General features: G+C 42.8%; 1 protein-coding gene across 1 annotated transcript; it reads right to left on the bottom strand.

The window, feature by feature from the left end:
* Window positions 1-3,233: 3,233 nt before the first annotated feature.
* Window positions 3,234-26,046, bottom strand: LOC128831597 (MARVEL domain-containing protein 3-like). The gene is made up of 4 exons (XM_054018174.1): window positions 25,840-26,046; window positions 23,685-23,845; window positions 18,625-18,794; window positions 3,234-4,146 (listed from the first exon to the last, which is right to left on the bottom strand). Exons 2-4 carry the CDS (start codon window positions 23,798-23,800, stop codon window positions 3,449-3,451), a joined length of 984 nt encoding a protein of 327 aa, XP_053874149.1. The 5' UTR covers window positions 23,801-23,845; window positions 25,840-26,046; the 3' UTR covers window positions 3,234-3,448.
* Between the last annotated feature and the right edge of the window lie 312 nt (window positions 26,047-26,358).

Genomic DNA, 26,358 nt, shown 5'->3' with positions numbered 1-26,358 from the left:
AGCCAGTTAAATGCTGCCCTGGAAAATTGGGTTCTATCCCTGCCTCTGCCACACAGTTTCTATGTGATGCTGGGTAAGTTGCTTAAACTAAACTTTTCACAGGTGGTCTCTATTTGTGTGTTTCTCATTTTCTGGGTGCCAGGCTTGAGACCCCGGGATCTGATTTTTGCAGAAGTGCTAAATGCTCACAGCTTCAAGTGAAGTCAATGTGAACTGTGCTTGGAACATATAAAGTGCTATATAAAGTACTCTGGAAAAAACAGGTCCTAGGCATCTCTAAATTAGTGGATACTTTTTGACCTTAAGCTCTTTGTACCTCAGTTTACTATCTGTAAAATGGGGATAATACCACCTCATGTCAGGGGCATTGTGAAAATAAATTGTTTGTGAAGCACTTGAATACTGCAGTGATAAGCACCATACAAAAGCTGATGAAGAAATTATTTAAATAATAATAAATATTTAATTAAGTAAATAGCCCATGAAGCCATAGATTTGCATGAAGAGAAAACAAGCTATTGAATAGCTGTTTCTTCAGTGAGCACTGTCCATTCTACGTACTGAATAAGGCAGAGTTTGGGTGGACAAAAACGTATGTGATTAGACTCTGTCATAGTACATATGCAGAGCAAGATCAAATTAAAGTTGCATAGATGACCTTAATTGTGGCATTTCCTAACTTGCCAGTGTTTGATAAGTGCAACCTTTGTTTTCTTAACATATTTTTTGTGTGTAATTTTAAAAGGTATAGAACATGATCATGTAACTACAGTCTGTACCACAGTTGATATGCACAATGGGGCAGCAGACTAAGAGAGCTTGTGCAGCCTTAAATTGGGAATATCCTGATTCAAGTGCAAAATTGAGTTGCTATGGGTATTATTCCTAGTAATAGCTTCGCCAGTGGTAGACTGTTATGCCCACACAGAACACCAGTGGAAGGCATTCTGGTCTGGAGCAATAATAACAGGGTTGGAGGTTAAGAGGTTCTGAGTTCTAATCCTCTTTCTGCCACTGGCAGATTTATTGAGGGGCTTGGTTAAGTCACTTCACCTATGTTTCCCAGTCTGTAAAATGGAGATTACATTTATCCACCTCATAGGAGTGTTCTGAGGTTTAATTTAACATCTGTTCAGTACTTTAAACACATACAGTTTTATATAAACACTAAATATTATTGCAAAGTCCATTCAAACACATCTGCACAGTCCAGAACTTAATATTAACATCTTGTTTGTATGGATTATACATCAAATATCACTATATTTATTGTAATTTATGGGGGTGCATATCAAAAAACTATTTCCAGTATGAAAAGAGGGCTTCATCTGAATGACTCTCATCCAGGCAAAACTGAAAGCAAAGAGCACAGCCAGGATCATAATAGCCTTTTCCACGTGTTGACATAAATCATGATGTGATTCAACAACGCTTTTGCTTAGCCTTTCATCTGTGCTGTACAGTGATCTGTTTGCTTTCTTCAAACAGAGGATTCTTGAAGATGTTTTCTTAACCCAGGGAGTGTCTGATTATTGCTGTGCATCAGAGCTTTTCATGCAAAGATGTTAGAGGGGCATGTGTGTTTGTCACTCTGTTACAGCTTTTTTCTGGGGGAAAAAACTGTTTTTAGTACCCAAGAAGAGTCAGTATGGTCAAGTGTATTTATTTGTCTAGCATTCATCTCCTCATTCCTGTGTTTTGAAGTTTGCAAACTGCTCCTTCATTCAGGGGAATACTGACTCAGACCTATCAGGCCCAGTTCTGATGTTTCACGGTTCGTAAATTCAGATCAACTCCACTAGGTTCAGAATTATATGGACATAAAAAACCAGTGTGTTTGGAACTGTAGTTAAGGCCTGTCTGCAAAATTCCTCAGGGAGCAGTGTGATCAGGGTGTGTAAATATGGGTGACTTGGGATCAATAGTGGGAGTTTAAAGCCTTTCCCTAGATTAGTAGCATGGTAGCAACCCAGGCAAGGGAGCTGAGTTGTAATTTAGGCCCTGATTCAGTGTGATCCTTAGAAACATTCTTATCTTTGTTAGTAGACCCACTAGGGTTACCATATTTAACAAATAAAAAAAGAGGACCCTCCACGGGGCCCTGGCCCCGCCCCAACCCTGCCCTAACTCCGCCCCCTCCTCCCTCCCACTCCCAGCCATTTGAAAAGGGCTGTCCGAGCACTACCGGCTTCACGGTTTGCCGGGCAGCCCCCAGACCCTGCGCCCCCGGCTGGCGCTTCCCCAGCGCAGCTGGAGCCCGGGAGGGGAAGCGCACAGCCAGGGGCGCAGGGTCTGGAGGCTGCCTGGCGAACCGTCAAGCCGGTAGCGCTTGGGCTTCGGGGAGCCCCTATGCCTCCGGACCCTGCACCCCCAGCCGGGCACTTCCCCTCCCGGGCTCCGGCGGCGCAGGGTCCGGATGCATGGGGGCTGCCCAAAGCCCATAGCGCTCTGCTCTTAAACAGAGCTGAAGAGTCAGGGGAGGAGCAGAGCCGCCACGGCTGGAGGCTCTGCTCCTCCCCTGACTCTTCGGCTCTGTTTAAGAGCCGAGCTGCCCGAGCACTACTGGCTTTGGGCAGCCCCCATGCCTCCGGACCCTGCGCCGCTGGAGCCCGGGAGGGGAAGTGCCCAGCCGGCGGCTGGGGTCCGGAGGCATGGGGGCTGCCTGAAGCCCATAGCACTTGGGCAGCTCGGCTCTTAAACAGAGCCGAAGAGTCAGGGGAGGAGCAGAGCAGACGCGGGAGGGGAAGTGCCTGGCCGGCATTTTCCCGGACATGTTCGGCTTTTTGGCAATTCCCCCCGGATGGGGGTTTGATTGCCGAAAAGCCGGACATGTCCGGGAAAAACCGGACGTATGGTAACCCTAAGACCCACTGAAGTCAACGGGAGTTACTCACAAAATAAAAGTTAGGCACGAGCTTAAGTACCTTTCTGAATAGAGGCCTAAATCCATTAGCTGGAAGTGTTGATAGATTATTAACCTCTTATATTGGCTGGCCAACTGGAGGGGAAGAAGAAATGAAATTCCCACACTCCTAGTTGGGGTTATATCTATACAAAGGAAACTAAAAAAAAAAAAGAAAATAATTCCCACCACTATTAACTAGTTCAGCTCCCCCAATATTAACGTGCTGGTGTTTACTAGAGTCAGTTGGACCTGCTTTGAGCAGGGCTGAACTGTTGAAACCAAATATTTTTACATTTGAAAATAGACTTAAGTAATTGGTGTAACCATCTAAAATTAAAATTTACTGTGACAAAGTAAATTTTATTACATTCAGGACTTTTTAGTCCATCATAAAATTGACAATTAATGCTGTACATGTGTACACTATGGTCCGTATGATACAGATGCTCTGTATTTAAAATAAAGCTAAAAATATCAGATCCAGTGCCTGCCCATCACCGGAGTTCATGCTCCCTGCCACTGCACTGAGTTCCATGACAGATTCTACACCAGTGTTGCTACAGTCTGTGCATTGTGAGTGCTTTCGGGGCTTCTGTAGTCCTTTTGGTATTCTCTCTCTCTGTAGCTGTTCTCAAGGCGGTATTGAGTCCTGGTCATCTGGCTCCGAAAGGCCCGTACGTTTCGAATGGTGAGCGCACAGATCACAGAACTTGGGAAGTACAAACAAGCAGCAACGATGCCAAACAGGCTGACAGCTGCATCACCCCCCTGAACCTCGCAGTTCATCCAGGTGTACCCACGGCGCGCATACAGTCTTTCCCTCTTCTTGCATGTGTCGGTGGAGTTCACCTGGATGATTAAGTGTAAGTAAAGGCCAACAGCTGCAATATACCCCATACAAGCCAGCGCATCAAAGGCACATTCTGCCACGAGCATCTTCACAGAGAGTCGATCAATGGGTTTTGCCCCAACGATGAGGAACAGGAGTGTAAATGCTGCTAATGTCAGGCTGAAGGCTACTCCCCCATACACACAAGGAGCTCTCATCTGGCTGTACTGCATGTCCAGGTCTCGCACCTCCTGGAACTCAGTTCCTTCAAATGGGCTGTAAAACGAACCAATGTTGAAAGAGCCCGTTCCCAAACCTCCCATAGAACTGTAGCCAGCAATAGCTGCATGGGAGGCTCCAACACAGATCAGCACTAGAATGTTGACGGTAATTTCAACAAACTTCAAAATACCTGAAGGAAGAAAAAGGTGAATGAATTAAATATTGGCTTAAAATGTATTTGTGCAAAAGGCGGGGGGAAGGGGAAAGAGAGAGAACTAACACATTTTAAACTACAGAGAGACCATATTGAGCTTTTCTCCTCGGGGAGGCTACAGAAAAAGCCCTCCTTTGTATACGAATCATCCGCTTTAATTAGTGTACTTCAGAGCCTGAGCAAGATGGCTTTTTCAGTAATATGACAGTGCACTTGATAAGTGGATCATGCAAGAAAAATCCATAAAGGTTTTTACAGTGTTGCTTGTGCTGTGATGAAGAAAAGCACCAACAGATTGTATTTGGTATTCCAGCTGCTTAACACACAACCACATGGAATGGGAGCTGTCCATCTGAACAAAACTGTGGACAAGATTTTTTTGTTTGTTTTAAATCTCCAAGCTCCTCGTGACTTTTTTTTTTAAATCAGGCCATTTATTAGATCCCTAAATATGCATTTAGTAACCTTACTTTAGGCACCTGTTTAAAAAAAAAAAAAAAAAAAAAATTTGGCCTCTTATTTGCTGGATCTAATCTAAATCAAACAAGGTTTTTAAAATAATAATTAAGGAGACACTTGTTCAACCTGTGTGCCTCGACTGACCTCCTTTTAAAGGGAAGTAAATCCTATGATTCCCAGCTTGTCTTGCCTAACCCCCACTTTCTAAAGCTAAAACTGTATGAAAAAGTTCTTCTAGGCTGACCATCTTCCTCCTCTTGTTTTAAAAAAAAAAAAAAAAAAAAAAAAATTGTATGGCATGGACTTTAAGCAAAGGAACAGCATTTGGATAATTGACTCTTGTTTGTCTATGACAAAGTAACAAAAGTAAAGCTGAAGTTCTTCAATTTCAAACCATCCACCATTACAATGGCAATTTTATGAAGAGATACCATTTAACATTTATCTTCCAATCCATCACCAAGCTGACAGGCAAAGGACCTTTTTATAGAAAGGATTTACTGACCTCTGTTACTAGTAGTAGGCCAATATCTGTATTCTAACAATCAGCCAGGTCAATGTTTTAAAAATCAGAATTGCATGTAACTTTTCTATAGCAAGGTTGTAGGGGTTGATGGCTGTCCATCGGATATCACTTCCTGGAGCATAACTGCATGTTAAGTGTCTGCAATCCAACTGAATGCTGGCATTTCAAAAGGGCATTTTAACCAGCTGGTTGCTCCCCAATGTAATACAAGTCATAAATATAATATGTAGCTCTTCATCTTAAAGCAGCTTACAAAATATATCCACACAGCAAACAAATACCTCCATCCTTGGGTTTGGAAAATGGGAACAAATTGGGAGGAGGGAAAATTTTGCCCAAGAACACCAAGGCAAAACCTTGCTGTATAAGAAAGTGTCATAGGATTTTTAATGTCCATCCAGGGAAGACAGTTTTCCTATCACACATTAACACCCAGATACCCAAGACTGCATAGAACTCGTTTTATCTACCTTGTATGTCAGGCATTGAACCAGTGCCTCCAGGAAATTCAGGTACTGTACTATCCCACCTCTCCAAACACGTATACAACAGGCCTGACCAAATATAATGGCCTGTTTTTATTAAAACTCCATTTTTACTACTTACTAATTCAGTCTTTGTACTGTTTTGTCTTACTCCATTAAAAAGGACTAAATGTTTATTTTATCTGGAAAAGTGCTGTAGTTTGGATCCTGCTCACTTCAAGCACTGAGCCTCCTACAATGTAAATAGTCTTAGAGGAAGCGACAGTATAGAATTTATCTTCAGATTATGTTGGACTAGAAAATCTAAGTGTTAATCTTATGTGATGACATCACCTTAAACAAGGAATTCAACAAAGTTACTGAAGGTCTTGTAAAGTGCTGGTTCTAGCCAGTGATGCATGTAACACCACTGTTTTATTTACTGTTTGATGTAGATGGTATTTTAGATCTTACTGCATATTTTAAAACCTCCAGGATGGTAAATGTGAAGTGAAGAATTTTTCATGGGTCGAAGTAAATAATTCTAATGTAGAATTTGAAAAATATTAACTACTTCAGCATAGTGTGTCTCTGCTTCTGTGCTATGCAGAGCTAGTCCTTCAATATGTAAGTAGTAATGATGATCACTTCATTAACCACTAGAGGGCAGACAAAGTTTAGTAAAGGTTTTATTGCAGTTATATTTGAAGCTTCAGGAGGCCAAACCTGTAGGGTAGCAAACATGCTGCACCTCCTTACTTCTGAAAGTAATTACCGAGTCCCTAAGGCTCTTCTTACCCCCGCTCCCTATTCTTTGCAGCAATAAGTGAATACAGGCTAAATGTAAGAAGCTTGCCAAAAGCTTGCCAAAATGGTCGTGCATTTACTGGCCATTACAAAGTGGGACACAAATCGCAAGAAGCCTACAGTCTTTCACTTTATGCTGCCAAATTCATCTGTTTTGCATTTCCCTGCTGTTATCTAGCCAGCTGCTCTCTGTTGCTGTCAGATCTGTCTGAGCTTGCAAAGAAAGGAATGAAGCAGCACAACAAAGATTAGACTATGGAACATCCTTCCTCTTGCTAGGCTGTGTTGTTCTAGAAACCTTTGTTGCACTTTGGAAAATGGGATTTCCTGGTGCGAAACCAACTGTGCTCTTCAATGGAGAGGTCTGAAAAACCCTGGAACCCGTATAATAGCATGAAAATTACTGAACCCAATCTACAATTTTGCAGTGCCCGTAGCTTACTATGTAATTGCAGTGGGCCTGATTCTGCCATGCTGATTTCAGTGAGACTCCTTCTGGAATAAGGTACTACAGCATGAGTAAGAGTAGCAGACTCTGGCCCTTAGCAAGCAGGAGAGGAAATAGATTGAGGTTACATGTGTAACCATCTTTGACAGTAACAGGAGTTGCTTTATGGCATGTTGTGAATTATATTTCCACAAAGGCAAGAAATTCAGGTTAGACGGGTTTGAGCGTCAGTAGGATTTTAACACTAAACTACCACAACGCTGACTTATTGAGGAATTTGGGCTCGGCTTCATTGAACCAAGTTCACTGTACTTGCATAAACAACACAGAGTCTTCCAGTGACCCTCTACTTCCCAGTGACTTGCAGCATATTCAGACTGATTGTAAAATGGGCAAACATCCACGGCTCTCCTAAATCAAAAAAAGAAAAGTCCGCTCCAGAGCAAAACCGGCAGCTGTGAATTACAGGGCAACGGGGCTAAGTTTTGTCAAAGTAATAAACCGCTAAAGCGATTAGAACTCTGGATTAAGAGCCCTTCTCAAAGTTTGACTTCCTTTAAAATATACACAATACATTGATCAGAGTACTGTATCCAAGCCCTGCACTGTTCTCTCAGCAGCTCTTGTTCCTTCTCCGATCTCATTTATTGCCGCCTCCTAGAAAAACTCCCAAGCTACTGCTCCTGCCACTATCCTCCAGTTCCACCCAGGGAGAAGTTTACTTACATGAGGTACACGTCTACCTCGATATAACGCTGTCCTCGGGAGCCAAAAAATCTTACCGTTATAGGTGAAACAGTGTTATATCGAACTTGCTTTGATCCACCAGAGTGCGCAGCCCCACCCCCCCGGAGCACCTGCTTTACCGCGTTATATCCGAATTCGTGTTATATCGGGGTAGAGGTGTACATTTTGTAAAATTTTCCCACAGCAGCCATACTGGTGCCTGTATGTTGGGAGCTCTAGTGTGCTCGGCTTACTGTCGGTTTTAACACACCATATCCATTACACTGAGCAGGGGTCAATGAACCTGTGGTAAGAATACCAGCTGCTGATGCACCTTGTCTGAACTAGGGCTTGCAATATCGCTCATACTTGTCGAGCTACACTATTCTGAACAATGACAAGAAATTTTTACAAAAAAATCCGCTATGTAAACACGGGTTGGCGTACGTTAGTTTAAACCTAGTGCCCAATTTTCTGCACCAGTACAAGCAATGGTGTAGACGCAAGCCCTGATACTGTTGCTGAGGAACATGCACTAAACACGACAATTTAGTGGGTCTTGCCCCTGTGTTCAGGCTCTAACTGATCACCATATACAGGGTCAGGAAGGAACTGTCCCCCAAGTCAGATTGGCAGAAACTCTGTGTGTGGCAGGGGGATGGTGGGATTCGCCTTCCTCTGCAGCATGGGGCACAGGTCATTTGCTGGTCTAAATTAGAGCAAGTGGTGGATTCTCTGTAACTTGAAGTCTTTAAATCAAGATTTGAGGACTTCAGTATCTCAGCCAGAGGTTATGGGTCTATTATAGGAGTGGGTGGGTGAGGCTCTGTATCCTGTGATGTGCAGGAGGTCAGACTAGAGGATCATGAGCATCCCTTTTGGCCTTAAAGTCTAAGCGTGTGGTGCAGCTTGAGTATTTCCTCCTCCAGCAGCAAGGCCTCAGGTTTTGCCTAGAGTAGGATTTACAGGCGTGCCTGTTAGCTAGTATATCCTACCCAACTCCTTCTAATAGTCTAGTGTACACAAAGCAGAGTTTAACTCGTGCTAAGATGGCAGAGTTAAAGCCTATGAGGCTTTGACATTCCACCTTAGTGTGTGTAAGTCTATGCTGCCTAGTCTACTTCCAGTGTGTGTTAGCTAGCACCTCCTACTACAGTGTTCTAACTTTTCAGTCCTAGTTTAGACAAAGCCTGGGGGGGCTAAGCTGGAGCTGCTGCCCTGAAGAGTAAAGTGCTTGTTCTTACTACGTGATTTCATAATTAATGGATATTTTTTTCTCCAGGGTTTTTAGCATCACTTTTAAGGACAGCACACAATGGTTACCGATATCAGTATCACAGCCCGAGTCCTTCCCCAGAACCCCACCCCCACCGCCAAATAGTGAGCCATGCAAAAACTCAGATCTCATCTCTACCACCCATGCAGAAATAAAAAAGTGGACTTTACAGTGTGCCCAGCAGATTGGAGGAACTGAAGCTTGTCTGACCTAAAGAAATTGAGTAATACACCTCTACCCCGATATAATGCTGTCCTCAGGAGCCAAAAAATCTTACCGCGTTCTAGGTGAAACCGCATTATATCAAACTTCCTTTGATCCACCGGAGTGCGCAGCACCGCCCCCCCGGAGCACTGCTTTACCGCGTTATAGCCGAATTTGTGTTATATCGGGTCGCGTTATATCGGGGTAGAGGTGTATTGGCCATTAAGTGAGGTTGTAGAGCAAGTTTGGTTTGGGGAGGGGGTGGGGGGAGGTCTGCTTATAACTCTGCAATTTAACACCAGAAACCAAACAATTTAGTGTAACACCACCATCACTCATGCACAAAACCGCTCCTTTGTCTCAATAATTTGAAGGAAGGAAGGCAATAGTATTTCCCATAACTTGAGGGTGAAATTTTATACACCTGCATAAAATTGAGACTGCTCTGAAGGAAACCTACATGACCAAAACATGTTAGGTTTAATTATTTTAAAATAAAACACACCCTGGACTGTATGGTTGCCTCCAAACTTGAATATGGGGGATTAGTTATCTATGGCTTTAGCTCGAGCTAAGTTAAGTTCATATAAGGACTAATTGTGTCATAAAAATAGTTTCAGTAGTTCATTCCCATGGCGATTCTGTCAACAGTGAGAAGTTTCTGATTGTGGTAGGTTAAACAAAGATGTATTGTTTGCAGTCTGTGGTGTAGAATATGAAGACCGTTCTGAGAGCCTTAAAGGAAAATGACCCTTTTTTTCTTTTAAACTTCAGAATAATCTTGGACTGTCTCAACTGAATTTTGTAAAAAAAAAAAAAAAAAGGGTAATAACATTCATCATGAAAGCTAAAAAATATACAGGATCTAAGCCAAAGCCCACTGAAGTCAACAGACTCTCCCTTGTGTTGCAAGGATCAGACTGTGTATCTTTGAATAGTAGTACCCTTATTGAAAAGTCCTGTAGAATTTAATAATGTAACTGTTTTATATTATTTTAATGGTACTATTTATACATGATGCAAAATTCCTGTAGAAGATGAATCTCTATTATACAGTTTTTAGAGTAGTTTCTGTAGATGCATATTAAATTTCTGTTGAACCCTGATAGTTTTTCCTTATGAAAGTTGGTAGGACTTTTCCGTAAATCCTCATGAAGTCTTGACCACACCCAGACCAGGTAAGTCTACAGCTCCCCCATACCTGAAACTGAACTCTAGTTACTATTCCACCTAAGTTCATCCCTTACATCATGTCCCGGGACTGTTGTCACTCACGTCCCCGTCTCTCTCCCTCTCTCTCTCTCCCCCCCCCCCCCCCCCCCGGACTCTTCTTGGTTCTTTTTTCCTTTTCTTGTTTTTCACTTCTGTGAATTATTTAAAAAAAATTGTGTTTTCCTCCTCTTTCCTTACTTGTCTGCTTACTGTGATCCTCACCTGAACAGTGTGTACCACTGTATTTGGGTTGGGCAGAATTCATGGTGGCCCCATAAGCGCCAAGCTATAAATGTGGTGGCTGACCTGAATGTGAAAACTTGTGCCAGTGAGCTACTGCATAAATCTGCAGCCCTGTGCACATAAGCTGTCCTTGTGGCAGGCTCCATTAGGGGCTGTTATAGAAGCAGGTCTGATATGAATTGGTCAGCTCAAGGGTTAAAGGCTGCACAGCCCATTTGAAATTCCCTGAGCCAGTGAGTCTCCCTCATTTAAAACAGATTTTTTTAAAAAGTCGGTTGGATTTGGGTTTTAAAGACCAGTATTCTGACAATATATAGTGACTTGCAGAAGCAGGAATCAAACAGTTCTGCAAAGGATTCCGTATGGAGAACTACTCTTGCCAATAAACATTTTGCATTCCACAGAGTAAAGTTACAGCTGAACTTGAGGCTTTACAGTCACCTCTGTGCTGCTGCAGCAGCTGGATTGAGAGAGGAAAGGGGGAGATGGAAAGCTAAGAAAATCTGACAGAAGAAAGGAAAGATTTTTAAAAACACCAAGGGAAAGAAGAAGAGACACGTCAGTGAAAGGAAAAACAGGTGAGGAGGATGAAGAAGAACAGAACGAAAGGGCAGACAGAGGAGAGAAGGTCATTATAAAAACAGGGGGAGAAGGTAACGAAGGAAAATGAAACAGCAGACATAGAAAGATAACATTCTAAAAACAATCTAATAAAGCTGGATGCCTCCATATTGCAATAAAGTTCCATGTTCGCAGGAGTGTGTTTTTTGTGTTGTACACCTCACGTGTACATATCCATGAGGTGTGATCCTGCTGCTATTGAAGTCAACAGAAAAAGTCCCTCTGTCTCTAATGGTGCAGGATCAGACCAATAGAAAACATACTATGTAAAAAACCACCCACCCTGCGGTTTGTATGTTCCCTTTCCAGTGGTGCTCTTCTTTCTCTGGATATTGCTAAAACATCCCTAATGAGGTAATACTAAAAAGCACTCGGGTTCCAGGAGTTAAGACAGGCAATGTAATGACAAAATTTAATCACTGAGCCTGGGAATTCAAGGGAGCCTAAGGGAATTAGGTACCTAAATCCCATTGAATTCAAATGGAATCCAGGTGCCTAAGTCTTGTGGGTTCCTTTGAAAATATTTTAATGAGAGAGAATCTTGTTGAATTAAAATTATTCAATTTGTCAAAATATTTTATGGCCCTAAGCTGGTCAAATGACGGAGAAAAATTAGTCAAAATTTTGAAAATATTACAAAATTGGATTTAGCAGCTCTAGTCAGAAGAGAAGCAATAGCACTATCCTTTTAAATATTTGTAAAATGTCCCTTGTTAGTGAAGATAATCCTGCTTAGAAGCCTCAAGTGACTCCTCCTGATATCTTGGTAATTGTCAAGTTCATGTGCAGGGGTTGTTCCATTCCCCACATCCACCCCACCCCAGAGACCATTTTCGCCCATAGGAGCAGTTTTCCCATACTGCCAAGAACTTACTCCAAGTCCTACTGTTTGAAACTCCTGCCTGTACTGCATCTGTGGCAAATTTGGGACTTGCAGGACTGTCCAGCCAAAATTGACAAACCTGATCCCTAAGTGATGGAGGGCAGCTAGCACGATATTAACTTCATGCTCCAGCACCACATAGCGTTAAGCAGTAGCTGCGTCATATGGGCTGAGAGCAATATGGCAAATAACTTCAGGCCACTTGAGGGATCAGGACATCTTAACCTTTTGCATGGTTATTGCCTGAGCTTATTTCAGGTCCTGCCTTCTACTTAGATCTGGTCTACACTGGGGGGGGGGTCGATGTAAGATACGCAATTTCAGCTACGGGAATAGCATAGCTGAATTTGACTTACCTTATTTCGACTTCCCTCCCGTCCTCACAGCGCGGGATTGACGGCCGCAGCTCCCCCGTCAACTCCATTACCGCCGCTCACCCTGGTGGAGTTCCGGAGTCGACAGGAGCGCGTTTGGGGATCGATATATCGCGTCTAGATGAGACGCGATATATCGATCGATCGCTACCAGCCGATCCGACAGGTAGTCTGCACGTACCCTTAGACTCTTTTCATCCACTATTTTCCTTGATTCTTCCTACAAAAGCAGGAACTGATATTTGCTGCTTCTGTGACTGCAAAATTCATCCCTGAAGCATTGAGGTGAAGCAGATAAGAAGCTGACACACCAAATCTTGGGCCCTGTAACAATGGGTCCCAATCTAATAACCTCACAGAGGGGCCTACATTTATTTTAACTGGCACTGGGCACTTGCAATAGTACTTCCTGTTGTGCGTTTCAAATACTGAGATTTTCACCTGATGCACCCAGAGCTTTCTAGAAGGTGGCAGGTAAATACCTCCCTGGTGCCGGAACAAATGTACTGAGTTGGTATGAGGAAGCCACCTTTCCCCAGCTCTTTTTACTATTACTCCTCCTTTATTAAACTGTCCTTCGTAACTAGAAGGTACTCTGATAATTACTGCTTTTGAATTAGCATCATTTGCAGAAGCTGGGACAGGCTAGGGGAACTTGTATGCTGGGACATTTTGTTAAATCAGGCAAACCTAGGCTGTAGAACCAATACGACAGCAGGGTCAGTGGAACCTGTTCCACAATATGCTTTTTTTATAATTGGTTTATCCTCGTCTCAGGAAAAATGTTATAGCTAAATTTAATAAATACATATGTAAGCTGACTGGGAACAGTACTAGTCTGTTGGGGGTGATTACCTTTGAGCATGATTACACTTGTTAAAGGAAATAATTATTTTTATTCTAATTGTTAAGAGTTTGGCTCCAGTGTGGGGAATCTCAGCCCGACATGGTCATAAAAAACAAGATACTCCTAAATGGGAATAACAAAAGTTGTGAACTTAACTGATCAATTCTAGTTTAGTCCATCAAGCATAATGGGCAGTGTCATTCTTCTCTTTTTAGAGGTTGTATACATTAGTGACATCATGGATTAGTATCAAATATCTACCTAGTAGATCATACCGGCTTTGCTACTGTCTCCTGCTCTGGCCTTGGGTAAATCACTTCAGCTCTTAGCCTCAGTTTTGCCATCTCTGAAAATGGAGGCAATACTCAGCACACCCTTGGAAGATCAATAATTTGAGCTGGGAGCCTCCGTGAAAAGTGGCTCATGACAGAGTGGCAAAACATATGATGTAAATTTCAAAATGGACATGAAAGAGGTTGATCCTATGTCTACTGGACTGATCTCTAATCATTGGGGTTGATTTCTATCTTAAAATTGTTCCCAAACTATTAATTCCACTATTCAGAACAACTTTCCAGAATTGGTAGCGGTGGTTAGAACTTCCAGTCACATTTTTGAGAACAGAGGCTTATGGATGCTTATGCTGTAATTAGTGCTGGTTTATTAATGCGTGAACATATCCTGGAGAAAATCATGTTAGTGCACTTTCATTTCAGCAGGAAATAAAATTAAATTTAATTTTATTTGCCTTTAGTAAAAAGGGTAAAACTGAAATTAGAAAGTTTCCTTGTTGCTGAGAGATGATACCACTCTCTTAGAAGACAGGGGTCTGAACAATTAGAGCGTTTAGGTTACATGTATGTTCTAGCAGCCTATTATACAATACATTTGAGAAATACAACACTGTTCACTGCATTTGCTTTGAGCTGTGTTCCTGCTGCTGAAAAATAGGATTTCTTTTACACTTGTTCCCTGCAAACTGTCTCTCAAATGTCTTTCTTTAATCTTGCTATTCATTTGGAGTTTAGAAAGTTAGAGACTAGGTAGTACCAGAATTAAAATAGATTACTAATGAAAGATTTTTTTTATTGAATAACTTCTTGAATTGTTGGACTGGGCTAGAGTAATGTATAGACAAAAGATGAAAGGACCTCATGGACTTTTACTGTATAAACAAAAGTACCATAAATAAATGTTGCCATGTCACTATTGCTTTCTCTTTCACACCAATAAAAATCTATTGAAACAAAACCAAAAAGTGTGTGGGGTGTCAATTTTTCATTTTGTTTTGGGGGTTTGGGGGTAAGGACACCCCAAACATCTCTACCCTATTTAAGATTAGAGCCTTACTCTCGGACTTGACTCAGTTTTTGCCCAAACCTAGGTGAAGAAAGTAGTGAGAGGCTCAATCCAGCACTTTCCACACCTATGATCTTCATTCTCCTACCTCCCCACATCCTCTGTCCTATCATTCAATAAGAGTAAAACTGCATATGAGCAAACGCATAAATTACAAGTTTATTTTCATTGTCACAGGAAAAGGACATGCAAAAAATTAATAGCATTAATTGTAAAGCAAATAAATGTAATGTTTTGTGAGTCTATTGCCAAACATTAAAAATATTTTTAACCTACATTTTGTTAGCATATTACAAATGCTGTGTGTTAGGTAAATTGTAAATAACTATTGCAAAAAGTAGTTCCTTAATTTACAGTAAGTCTTTTAAGTGTCACCATCATTGTAAATTTTTCTTTCATATCCCCATCTCAAATATGGGATTTTTAGAGGCACCATTACCCTTGAAATCTAGTCAGTTAAAATACATCAAGGTGAATAATTTTTGGTGTTAACACGAGCCCCCCAAGATCCCCTACTAATCGTTGTGGGATAATTTCACTTCCCTATTTTTTCAATGGTTTTCTCTCCTTCTCTGAAAGACCTTGCAAATTGACTATACAGGGGAGGACAGTAAAGTTATATACACACACTGCTATTAAGTGCACAAGATTTATAACAAAAGTAGTGAAGAGTACAGACTCTTCTAGTTATAGTGGTATTACGCATTACTTGTAACTACAGCAGATAAAAAAAATCAGATATGATTTCTTTTAAATAAAGTGGATAGTAGTATCTCAAGTCTAAATAAATTAATATATGAAGGTTTTGTCTTTTTGAAACAGTTTTTTACATTTTTAGGTTGATTATTTTTCACTTTAAACAATCAATTAATAAATGCTCAGCTAATGTATATTGTCACCAAATTCCTATATTCTAAAATAATTTGTCAGTGGCTAGTTCTATTGTATAGTTGTTTTGCTGCACCAAATCCACTGGTTTGTCAAGCCTCCAATGCTTTTCCCTAAAAATTACACTGGGAGTAATTAGTCATTAGTTCCTAGAGCAGTACCATCCTCACACTGGCAGTGCTAATTTGAATACCAATGATATCTAAAACTGAGGCAGGTAAACTTGATTGGAAGAACGGGGTACACAGGTAATAGATCTTGCCTTACTCAATATTAATCTGATTAACTGCATATAGTTAACTACCATAGTTTGTTCAGATAATTGTATTAATTCACATTTTGACTATTATACTTGACAGAATAATAAAAGCAATATGAAACAGATCTTGGTACAGATGCATTGCTCTGATAGGTTTTATATTTTAATAAAGTAGAAGAGGCATTGTTTTGTCTTGATAAATAATGCAATATCTGTATGGACCATTTTAGCATCACAAGGACCAGTATTTCTCTGCAGTAATTTTTATAATTTCTGAATTTTAAGAGACTGTTTTGGAATTAGATCTATTTGTTTTGCACAATATTTTTCATTTGACAGCTGGAAAGAGGCTAATAGATAAAGGTGGTTTGAAAAGGTCAAAGGGGTGATATAGTTCAGGAAAATTACTGTAACTGCAAACCATAAGTCTTGAAAATGAGAGATCTACAGGGTGAAAGATAAAAATGTAATAGGAAAAGGCTTGGTTTTCCAAAAACAAAAGTGTAAGGAAAGGAAGAGCCCTATCCTGCAAAAAAAAAAAAAAAAAAAAAAAAAAAAAAGACAAAAAGAAAACCACCAGGTGAGAGAAATTAAATTTAAGAGGATCCTCTTGTGTGCCTTGCTCCCACCTACACGTTAGAAATTGAATTTAAGGATGTTTTAACTACTTTTCTTATTTCTTCTGTCTCCCTCCATAGAGTGCTTCAAACAGAGAACTGAAAACTTAAGTGGCATTAAATGTTAGGGAAAAGTGTCAATTTTAGGTGGTAGCTTTCTTTTATTGAGTCCAGTACTGGGTGGTTGTCTTTTAAACAATGAACACACAAGAAGGAGAAAGACAGCAAGAGATGGAAAAATGCAGTTCCTTTCTCTGGTGCTTGCAGTTCAGTTTTTGGAAGGCTATAGCACAAACCAATTGGCCTCTTCTAGACCCCCGTTTTAATCCCCTGCCTCTGAGTGGGGTTGCCAATTTTGGTTGGATGAATTCCTGGAGGTTTTGTCACATGAAATTATCGTTAATTAAAGATTAATCTTTAATTCCTGGAAACTCCAGGGCAATCCTAGAGGGCTGGCAACCCTAGCTCTGAGGGCAAAAACATCTGTCTGGTCTGAGCATGGCAAAGATCTTGAGAGATCTGGTCATTTGGAAATCTTTTTGCTGTGAGTAGTTTGGCAAGCCAAGTGTGCAAGGATTAGCCTGATCATGGCTGGCTAAACAAAATAGAAGACACAGAGGAATAAGGTGCGAGTAGAAAGTAAAACAATAGGATAGCAGGAGCCCTCAATTCACACATCAGGTGTTGCTCAGGAAACAGCCATGGAGAAGATGTTATTTGGCTCCCTGTTCTGGTCTGAGCAGTGCTTATTTCAGAATCAGAGAAAAGAGGGTTCAATAGTGTGGTGCTAATTTCCTGGATCTCAACATGTGATGGTGGAGATACACCTCTACCCCGATATAACGCGAATTCAGTTAAATTCAGCGGTAAAGCAGCGCTCCAGGGGGGTGGGGCTGCACACTCCGGTAGATCAAAGCAAGTTCAATATAATGCAGTTTCACCTATAACGCGGTAAGATTTTTGGCTCCTGAGGACAGCGTTATATCGGGGTAGAGGTGTAATTCATGTGGTAAGGATACCTTAGTTTCTAGATATTCCACAGAAAATGTCCAAAGGGAGCAGCAACATCCCTAGAGAGAAACTGACTATTGTAAAACAGAAAGATACCAGTTCTGCTTGTCTGACAAGAACAGGAGAGATGAGGCTTATTCCAGACTGTCCAAGCTGTGTATATTTTTCATCATTAAATTCGTTTGGCTAGATTCATCAGGAAACTTAAGTACCTGGAAAATCACTGGAGTCACAAAACCTGAGTTCAGCTCCTAGGCTCCCTATACAACAAATGGGGAGACTCAAGTGCCTCTGAATGGGATTCAGCCAGCATGCTGGGAGGCTCCTTGCCTAAGAGAGCCAAGGTAAGGTGTGTGTGCACTAAGGCCAACCCCTTTTGAAGACAGGCATCGAAGTCCTGGTTGCAGGGAGGTGCCTAGCTCTGCTTGGGATTCTCAGCTGCAAAACCGGTCTTGGTGTTAGGCACCTAATATCACTTTTTCGAGAAGCTCAAGGGGAAGAAGAGAAGAAAGTGGCCCTCCCTCAGAACTTTTGGCCTAGGGTCAGAGTACCCAAGTGGAATGTGGGAAACCCCCGGTTCAAATCCCCCCACCCCACCTGAGGGGAGAAGGTGAGTGCCCTGACCACTGTGCTATAAGCTTCTCCAGAGCAGGGCTCCCTCAAGCTCTCCTGTTGAAGCTGTTCCACTGCAGATAAATACTTAAGTCATTGGAGCAGGGGACCTGGACCCTGGGTCTGCCAGGTGAGTGCTGTACAGTCACTCATACTTGCTCTGGCTTTCTATCTTGGGCCCAATGATTCACAGTGATTTCTTAATGCAAAATTCCATGTTTTAAGGTGGCATATAAAGGCTTAGGGGCCTAAAAATGCGAATAGGTGCCTTGAGGAATTTACAAAAGCATCTAAGCAGCCTAGAGGCCTGAGTCCCATTGAAAGTCAGTGGGAGTTTGGTGCCTAACTCAGGCTCCTAGTCAGATTCACAAAAGCACCTATTTGCATCTTCAGGCATATCTTTGTAAATCTGGCCTGTAGACATTTAATAAGAACAATAACTGAATCGTAGCTATGCCATTCATGAATTAGTCTCCCTGGACATTGTTAGTCAGTCCCCTCCCTCTTTTGTCTCTTAGCCTGATTTTTTTATGTTTATGAATCAGGATGTGTAATTGAAACAGACTCAAATCTGTGAAGTGACACATGGATGGTAAACCCAAATAAAAATCCACATACCTCTCCTTGAGCATAGGTTATTACATTTCTCTGAAAAGGTCTCTTTCTTGGGATCATAATTTGGTGGAGAATTGACATATCCATGAGTTGGTAGTTTGTTTTTTTGGTACAGGTCTGAATTCGCACTAGAAGGTCTTGAGTGTTGGTTGCCAGGAATCCCTTGTGTTGACCTACAAATGGGGTAGGAGTAAAGGATTATCTATAGGTGACAGCACAGTCTAATATTTTTTTGACAAGTGCACCAAAACAGTATTAGTTTCTGGAATTTTTGCTAACTGACTTGCTTCACTGGTATGTGTGATCTTTCGTTTGCAGACATTTGGTCAAATGAGATCTGTTTGCAAGAATGTTCATGAAAAGCAAATCTATCACCTGCTTGCATGAATAAATATTCACAATGTTTTGTGAATATCACAGCGATTTTGAAAAACTTTAATTATTTACATAAGTCCATTCAACTATTGCTAATTCTTTTGTGTAATTTGCCCCCCCCCCCCCCAAAAAAAAGTGAGTGGGTGGAACTCTTATTTATAAATACCATGTATCCAGTGATCACTCATCTGTCATGAAAAGCAAATATTCCACTACCAGCCCATGGACAAACCAGACGCTAAAGTTTTCTGTAACTGTTGCACATAACAAATAAATCTGTAAATAACCACCACCAATTTGTGGATAAGCAATGTATTTCATGCATATTTGAAAATTTTCTGCATTTCACAATGATTCTTTTACAAGAATACAAAAGCATGGAATTAAAACCAGAATATAAAATATTTCATGACGGTAACATTGCATCTACACTCTCCTTTTTAGAATTTTACAAGATCTGGTACAATCTAGTCTTTCCCCCTTTCTCTGAACTCCCTTCTAGTTTAAGAATATCTTTCTGGTGATGCAGTACTACAGCAATGAATGCAATATTCCAGCTGTGGTAGCACCAGTGTCAGTGTGTATAATTATTGCCTTTCTGCTTGGATACCCAAAATTGCACTGGCCATTTTGTTGCCTTATCATACTTTAAACTCATCTATGAATAATGCTTTTTTACCATTTATGGTGGATTAGGAAACTATTTTCTCATCCTGGCAGATAATGGCCTGACTTTAGTTAAGCATACCTTCATTTCCTCAGTTGAACTACAGCAATGCAATATGCTTAGGGTTATCATACGTCCTCTTTTTCCCGGACATGTCCGGCTTTTCGGCACTCAAACCCCCGTCCGGGGGGAATTGCCAAAAAGCCCAACATGTCCGGGAAAATGGCGGCTCTGCTCCTCCCCTGACTCTTCGGCTCTGTTTAAGAGCCGAACTGCCCGAGCACTATGGGCTTCAGGCAGCCCCCTTGCCTCTGGACCCCAGCCGCCAGCTGGGCACTACCCCTCCCGGGCTCCGGCGGCACAGGGTCCGGAGGCACGGGGGCTGCCCGAAGCCGGTAGCGCTGGGGCAGCTCAGCTCTTAAACAGAGCCGAAGAGTCAGGGGAGGAGCAGAGCCTCCAGCCGCGGCAGCTCTGCTCCTCCCCGACTCTTCAGTTCTGTTTAAGAGCCAAGCGCTACGGGCTTTGGGCAGCCCCCATACCTCCGGACCCTGCGCCGCCAGAGCCCGGGAGGAGAAGTGCCCGGCCGGGGGCGCAGGGTGTGGGGGCTGCCCGGCAAACCGTGAAGCCGGTAGCGCTCGGGCAGCCCTTTCCGCGTGGCTGGGAGTGGGAGGGGGGAGGGGCGGAGTTAGGGTGGGGAAGGGGCGGAGTTGGGGCTGGGGGTGGGGAAATGGGCGGGGCCAGGGCCCGTGGAGGGTCCTCTTTTTTTATTTGTTAGATATGGTAACCCTAAATATGCTGGGGCACGAAACCATCAGTCAGTTTAGTCCACCTAGTGCAGAACATTGCAGTACATCTCCTCAGTAACAAACTATTATTAATACACCTGTCCGCCACTATTCCCATAGAATAGCAAGTTCCAGGTCTTAGTTCTTTATCTTCAGGGATCAAAATGGCTTGGACCTCGGAGAGCTAAAAGATTTCCTGAAGCTCTGGTATGAGGACAGTGATCAACAACTCCACCCCTTAGTCACAACAGAACTTTTTATCACAAGGGGGGAGAGAAAATGTATCTGTGCAGGAGAGAGCTTTCTTGAGGGCAGGTTTGAAACTGTAGAACAAATCCCTACAGGAACTAAGGATCATCACAAGCCTCACATTTTCTGCTCCAAGTGCAAAGCATGCTTCTCTGATCTGCGTTCTCTAGCATACAGACATAGCAGCGTGAACATAAAAGCCCTATCAAACCAAAACACAAAGCTGCCCTACAACTAAAACACAGTTCTCCCTCAGAGGAGGAGGAGAGAATGGACTGCATGTGACAGATGTCACAAACATTTCAATGCACGGCTGAAAGGCTCTCCATCTCTATAGTTATGAGGATGGAGTAAGAAACTGTACAGAAGAGAGCATGTCTAATATGGTGTCTTATTACTCTTACATTTCCTTCAGCACTATTACTTTAAAATTTCTCCTTCCAATTGAACATCTGTCTGAGATTACTTATCCACAGATCTATTAGCCTGCATTTTTCCTCAACTGAATTTAGTTTCATTTTCTGATCTCTAGGTTCTTTTGCATTTCTCTGTCCTCCTCCAACTCCATGAATTTAACATAATCCACAAATAGTTAACCTGGGTGAGTAAGCAAAAGCATCCTCACTCTATAGAGAATTAAGCGATTTTTCTCTCTAGTTCTTTAACTTTAATCAACATTTTTCTGACTTTTGTCCTGGGTCTTGGAGCTGCCTGACAAACTAAACTGTGATTTATAAAATCTTTCAGCTAACTTGAAATCAATCCCTTTAATACTCCTGATGCAGCTGCTTCTCCCTATTGTACTGTGCTACTTGCCAGGAATGTTGATGCTCAAAAAAAGAGTATGATACAAGTTCCAAACAAAATACAAACGCTCCCCGGATTACGCAAATCCGCACTTATGGAAAAAGTTCCGTAAGCTAGAAATTTGTGGAGTTTTTTTTTTTTTTGGCGTAATGGTCGGGTATATGTTCCCGAGTTACGTAAGGCATTCCGGAATAGAATGCTGGTGTAAGTCCGGGAGCATCTGTATGGCCTCTTTCTGATACTGCTAGAAAATTACAAAACTTTCTTTTCCTGGCCACTGTGCTCCCATTCTCCTCTGGGGGTTGGACTCTCAGTCAGGACTACATATTCAATGACGCAACACTTTCTCCCATCTTGGTGAGGGGAGGTGGTGTGTTTATAGGAGTCTATGGCCATGGGGCATCGTCGGAAATATAGACTGGCCAGAAAGCGAAACCCATAGAGAAGAGTGGGATCACTAGGCATCAAAACTACACTCCCCATGATGCAATGAAGTGTCACTTTGTATCAAAGTATTTTGCTTTATAGATGAAAACTGTTTCCTTCCCAATTTTTCATATCCCTTCAAAAATTGTCTGTGGTACAGTATCAGCAAACTTTCTTAATATCCTAAAATTCACATCAGCAGGGCCTGGTGATTATTTTTAAGATTTCCCTGTATTCTCTACTCTGCTCTTTACCATTGGTTACAGGGATTGTCTTGTTGGAATATTTTTTCCCCTCCCTCTTAAATATAGATTTTAAGGACTTCAGTATTTCAGACTTTTAAAATCATAATTACATTCATTCTGCTCCCCTGCATCCTCCCCATGTTATTAATTGTCCTGAAAATTCATTGTCTCCTCCTCTCTCAAATGCAGTCAAACAAACCATGCTGCATCCTAGTATGGTCTAGGCTGGAAGGGCTGGACAAGGAGAGCAAAACACATGTCAGTTTCTGAAGCCACCCCAAACCTCTCCATTAGTTAGGGTTGCCAGGCGTCCGCTTTTTTACCAGAATGCTGGGTCAAAAAGGGACCCTGGCGCTGCCGGCCAACACCACTGACCGGGCTGTTAAAAGTCTGGGTGGCAGCACAGCGGGGCTAAGGCAGGCTCCCTGCCTGTCCTGGCTCTGTGCTGCTCCCGGAAGCGGCCAACATGTCCCTGTGGCCCGAGGCGCAGGGGTGGCTGGGGAGGCTCTGTGTGCTGCCCCCACCCCAAGCGCGAGGTCCACAGCTCCCATTGGCTGGGAACTGAGGCCAATGGGAGCTCTGGGGGCAGCGCCTGCAGGTGAGGGCAATTCACAGAGCCCCCTGGCAGTCCCTCTGCCTAGGAACCACAGAGACATGCCCACACCCCTCACCCCATCCTGTACCCCAGACCAGAGCCCCCTCCTGCACCCCAAACCACTGGCCCCACCCTAGAGCCTGCACTCCCAGCAGGAGCCCACACCCCAACCCTCTGCCACAGCCAGGTGAAAATGAGTCAGTGGGCAAGGGTTGGGGAGAGCGAGCGATGGAGGGAGTGGGAGAGGCAGTGAGCAGGGGACAGGGCAAGGGTGTTCAGTTTTCTGCAATTAGAAAGTTTGTAACCCTACCATTAGCTGCTTCACATGTTGCACCACATCTACCCCAGACACTGAGACCTTGCTGACACACTAACACTGTTTTACTAAAAAGTGACCACATGTGTTTACACCAGTTTATTTTGGTTTAGCTTAAACCTGTTCCTAGTTGAAAAAAGTGTTTATTCAGCCTTAGCATCTGTTCAGCTAAATGGCATCTTCAGTTAAACCAGTGCAACTCTGCATGTAGACAAGCCTGCACCAACTGTCACCTCTGGGAAGACTAGGACATAACCACTCCTTGGTCATATGACCCAGCCACATCTCTTCATGCCCACAACTCAGCTCCTCCCCTCTTCCTTCTCTACCTCCATGACTCAGCCTCACCTCCTTCCTATCCTCCCAGCCCACGTGACCTAGTCTTCCTCAATGTAGTTCTTTAGTACAAAGAATGTTTAATTAGACTCTTTAAAACTTCCAGTAGCAAAATAACTCTGCCACAGTTCTGAATGTGGCATATTCACATTTCTGATTTTCAAAGCTGAATATGTCTTTCCTGGTATTGTAATAACCACAACATGAATGTAAAAACACAAACAAGCTCTGCACCCCATAGTGAGGGACAAAGGAGACATACCTTCCATTGGATGGGTATGGCTTTTTAGCCCTTCTCTCCTCATGGTGTCTGTCAGATCCGTGGCTCTCATAATATCGGTGTTGCTTATTGTGGTGAGGTCTCTCAGCATGAGACATCTTGTTTCTCACATGTATTTCTTCTTGCTGAAATAATCTTCTGAACTAGAGAGAGAACCAATTCAGTTTATAGTTCTAATTACTCATTGACCAGCATTTGCACAACACGATCACCCTGTGCTAGTTAAGATTTCAGTAAAGGTGATTGAGAAGTACAGCGGGGGGGGGAGGGGAGGAGAGGAAAGCAGTACTTCGTCCATGAGTAGGATGTAGCTTCTCAAAAAGGAAGTAAGTTCTCTTTTTACTTTTCCATTGCCAAGTAACTTTGCCTTTTCTATGTTCAACAGTACAGGTATTTAAATGGATTTGTCTTCTCGCCTAGCCTGATTACAAGGACAATGCATAGCATCCTCCTGTATTCTTCTATAAAGCATCTCTTAAGACTCGTGTAATGGTGTCTTTTTGTATAAGACATTAAGCATAGAAAATGCCCACCTACCTATTTAGGTCTGCATTGTGTGCATGTGTGGTTTCCACTGACTTTACTAAGAGCCATGTACAGCTGAGAGCAAAATTTAGCCCTTCTAGTACGTTTAAGAAAAGAACAGAAATTAATGCAATGCCCTTTAAATAAAGTGTTATAGTTCTGGCTATAGCTTAGGTTATGTGCCCAGCCCTACCCCCCAAAAAATCCCAACTATTAACATGGAGATAAGATAGAGAGTACATTATCCTCCGGTATTTAGAGTAAAATACATTAGAGGTGTGGTAATTATCCTCCAACAATCAATGTTATTCAGGAAATTCAAATGTAAGGTTAACAAAGGAATCACAAGGTGTTAAGGCATGGAACTATGCAGTTACTTCACACCAAACAACCTTAATGCTGCCGTGTAGGGATACCATGTAACACCTAGACAATTGTGATTAATGCATAAATGTTTACAGACCCACATTAGATGTAACTGATTTATAAAAATTTACCCTCTGGCCTCCCCTCCCCCACGTTTTTTCCCTGGTGGTGGCAGTGAAGGGAGGAGTTAAGGTTGTATGGCTGACAAATGGGGAACCACCATCTTCCCTGAAGGCAGGGAATGGCTTCACTTCCATTTTTCTTGAAGGAATGCTATGACCAGTTTGAAAGTGGGCCATTGTCTTTCCTGAGAGCAACTCGTGGCCTCACTTTCATTAAGAACAAAAGGAGATTGCAGCTAATTTGAAAGATGGGCCCTTTGTGGAATTCTTTGCTGAAGGAGAAACAGTTATAAAGTGGCAAAAAATGACCACAATTTCTTCTAATGTAGCCAATGCATGAGATTTCAACTTTTAATTATGAGAAATTTGCATTCTTCCATTAAGATTATGCAGGCTGTGTGCACACACTCAGAGAGACACAGGATGATAAATGTAAAGTTCTCACTTGAAAATTAGTTTTGTCAAACTAATTACCTTTGTGTACATGTACAGTTTCAGAATATTAATTCTATACTCCGCCTTAGTAGTTTTGGGGAGCATATACTGTGCCTGAATCCTTTGCTGTGGACCTACAGTACCCTACTACCCTACCGTGCCCTCTTTCCCAGCTCTGCCCAGTTCTGACTGTGTGATCTCGGACAGTTGACTTACATTTCTTGGCTCTTTAATTTCCTCACCTGGAAAAGGGATATACTAATTTTCACATCTACTAGTCTGGATTCCTAGTCCAAAATTTCAACCCCATAAGCCCCTTTGAAGTGGAAAATGCCCCCTCTCCCCCTGCATGCCACCGGTTTAGCCTGGTCCTCTGGTAAACAAACAACACAAAGACAACAGGTGCAGGACTTCGAATGGGTCACACCTACCTCTTCCCCAACCAACGAGCAGGGGCCACTCTCAGAGAGATTACAACCCAGCCCCAGCTCTCCCCCCGCCCCCAAATCCCCACCATATAAGACCCCGGCCATGCTCTAGTCCACAAAACCCCCAGCCTCTAGATCCCTGTCTGCACAGTCTCCTTAGCCCAGAAAATCCAGACCCAACCCCATGCACTTCTCCTGACCCTCCCCCCCCCCGATTTCTCTCCCTTACCCCTCTTTAAAAGAGTATTTAAAGCGCCTCACTTGTCTGGCGGCGGCAGCAGCACCAGGGGCCTCTGAGCGAGTGGTTTTAGCTGAAGTTTCCTCCCTGGCTGCTCCCCTGGGCCTCCCTGTTTTCCACTGCAGGCCCGTGGAGTTGCATTTCCTTGTGTGTGCAAGGCCGGGGGAGGGGAGGAGGACGAGTCTCCCAGGTGGAAGACAGGTCACCGCCCCTCCCCGCGGCTCTCCGCTCTTGCGAAGGCTGGAGTTTGCTCACCGGGGAGTTTCGCTTCACACCGCGCTGGCTTCGTGCCCTGCGCGAGGTCACAGCAGCAGGGGAGCTCGCTGCTGAGGCCAAAGGTGGGTAGTGAGGAGGGACCAGGCAGCCTGAGACTGGGGACGTTGTTAATCTGCCAGGGAAAGCAGGAGTAAAACAGCATCCTACCTGTGCAATGTGCTGCCACCCAATAATTAGGACACAAGTGGCTGTAACCTGGGTGCTTAATTAGAGTGTAGTGTAGTGCCTTAATTGATATTTATACCTTCTCTCGCTAGTATTTATAC

The sequence above is a fragment of the Malaclemys terrapin genome, chromosome 2 (assembly GCF_027887155.1).
Source record: "Malaclemys terrapin pileata isolate rMalTer1 chromosome 2, rMalTer1.hap1, whole genome shotgun sequence".
NCBI classification, from domain to species: Eukaryota; Metazoa; Chordata; order Testudines; family Emydidae; genus Malaclemys; species Malaclemys terrapin.
Note: the sequence above shows the minus strand (reverse complement) of the source record. Positions and strands in the feature narration are given on the sequence as shown.

Excerpts from the sequence above, each read along its gene's own strand:
- LOC128831597 (XM_054018174.1), bottom strand. The coding sequence starts at position 23,800 with ATGTCTCATGCTGAGAGACCTCACCACAATAAGCAACACCGATATTAT. Across the intron at positions 18,795-23,684 it reads CCATACCCATCCAATGGAAG|GTCAACACAAGGGATTCCTG; the intron begins GTATGTCTCCTT and ends CCCCATTTGTAG. Across the intron at positions 4,147-18,624 it reads TAACCTATGCTCAAGGAGAG|GTATTTTGAAGTTTGTTGAA; the intron begins GTATGTGGATTT and ends TTCTTCCTTCAG.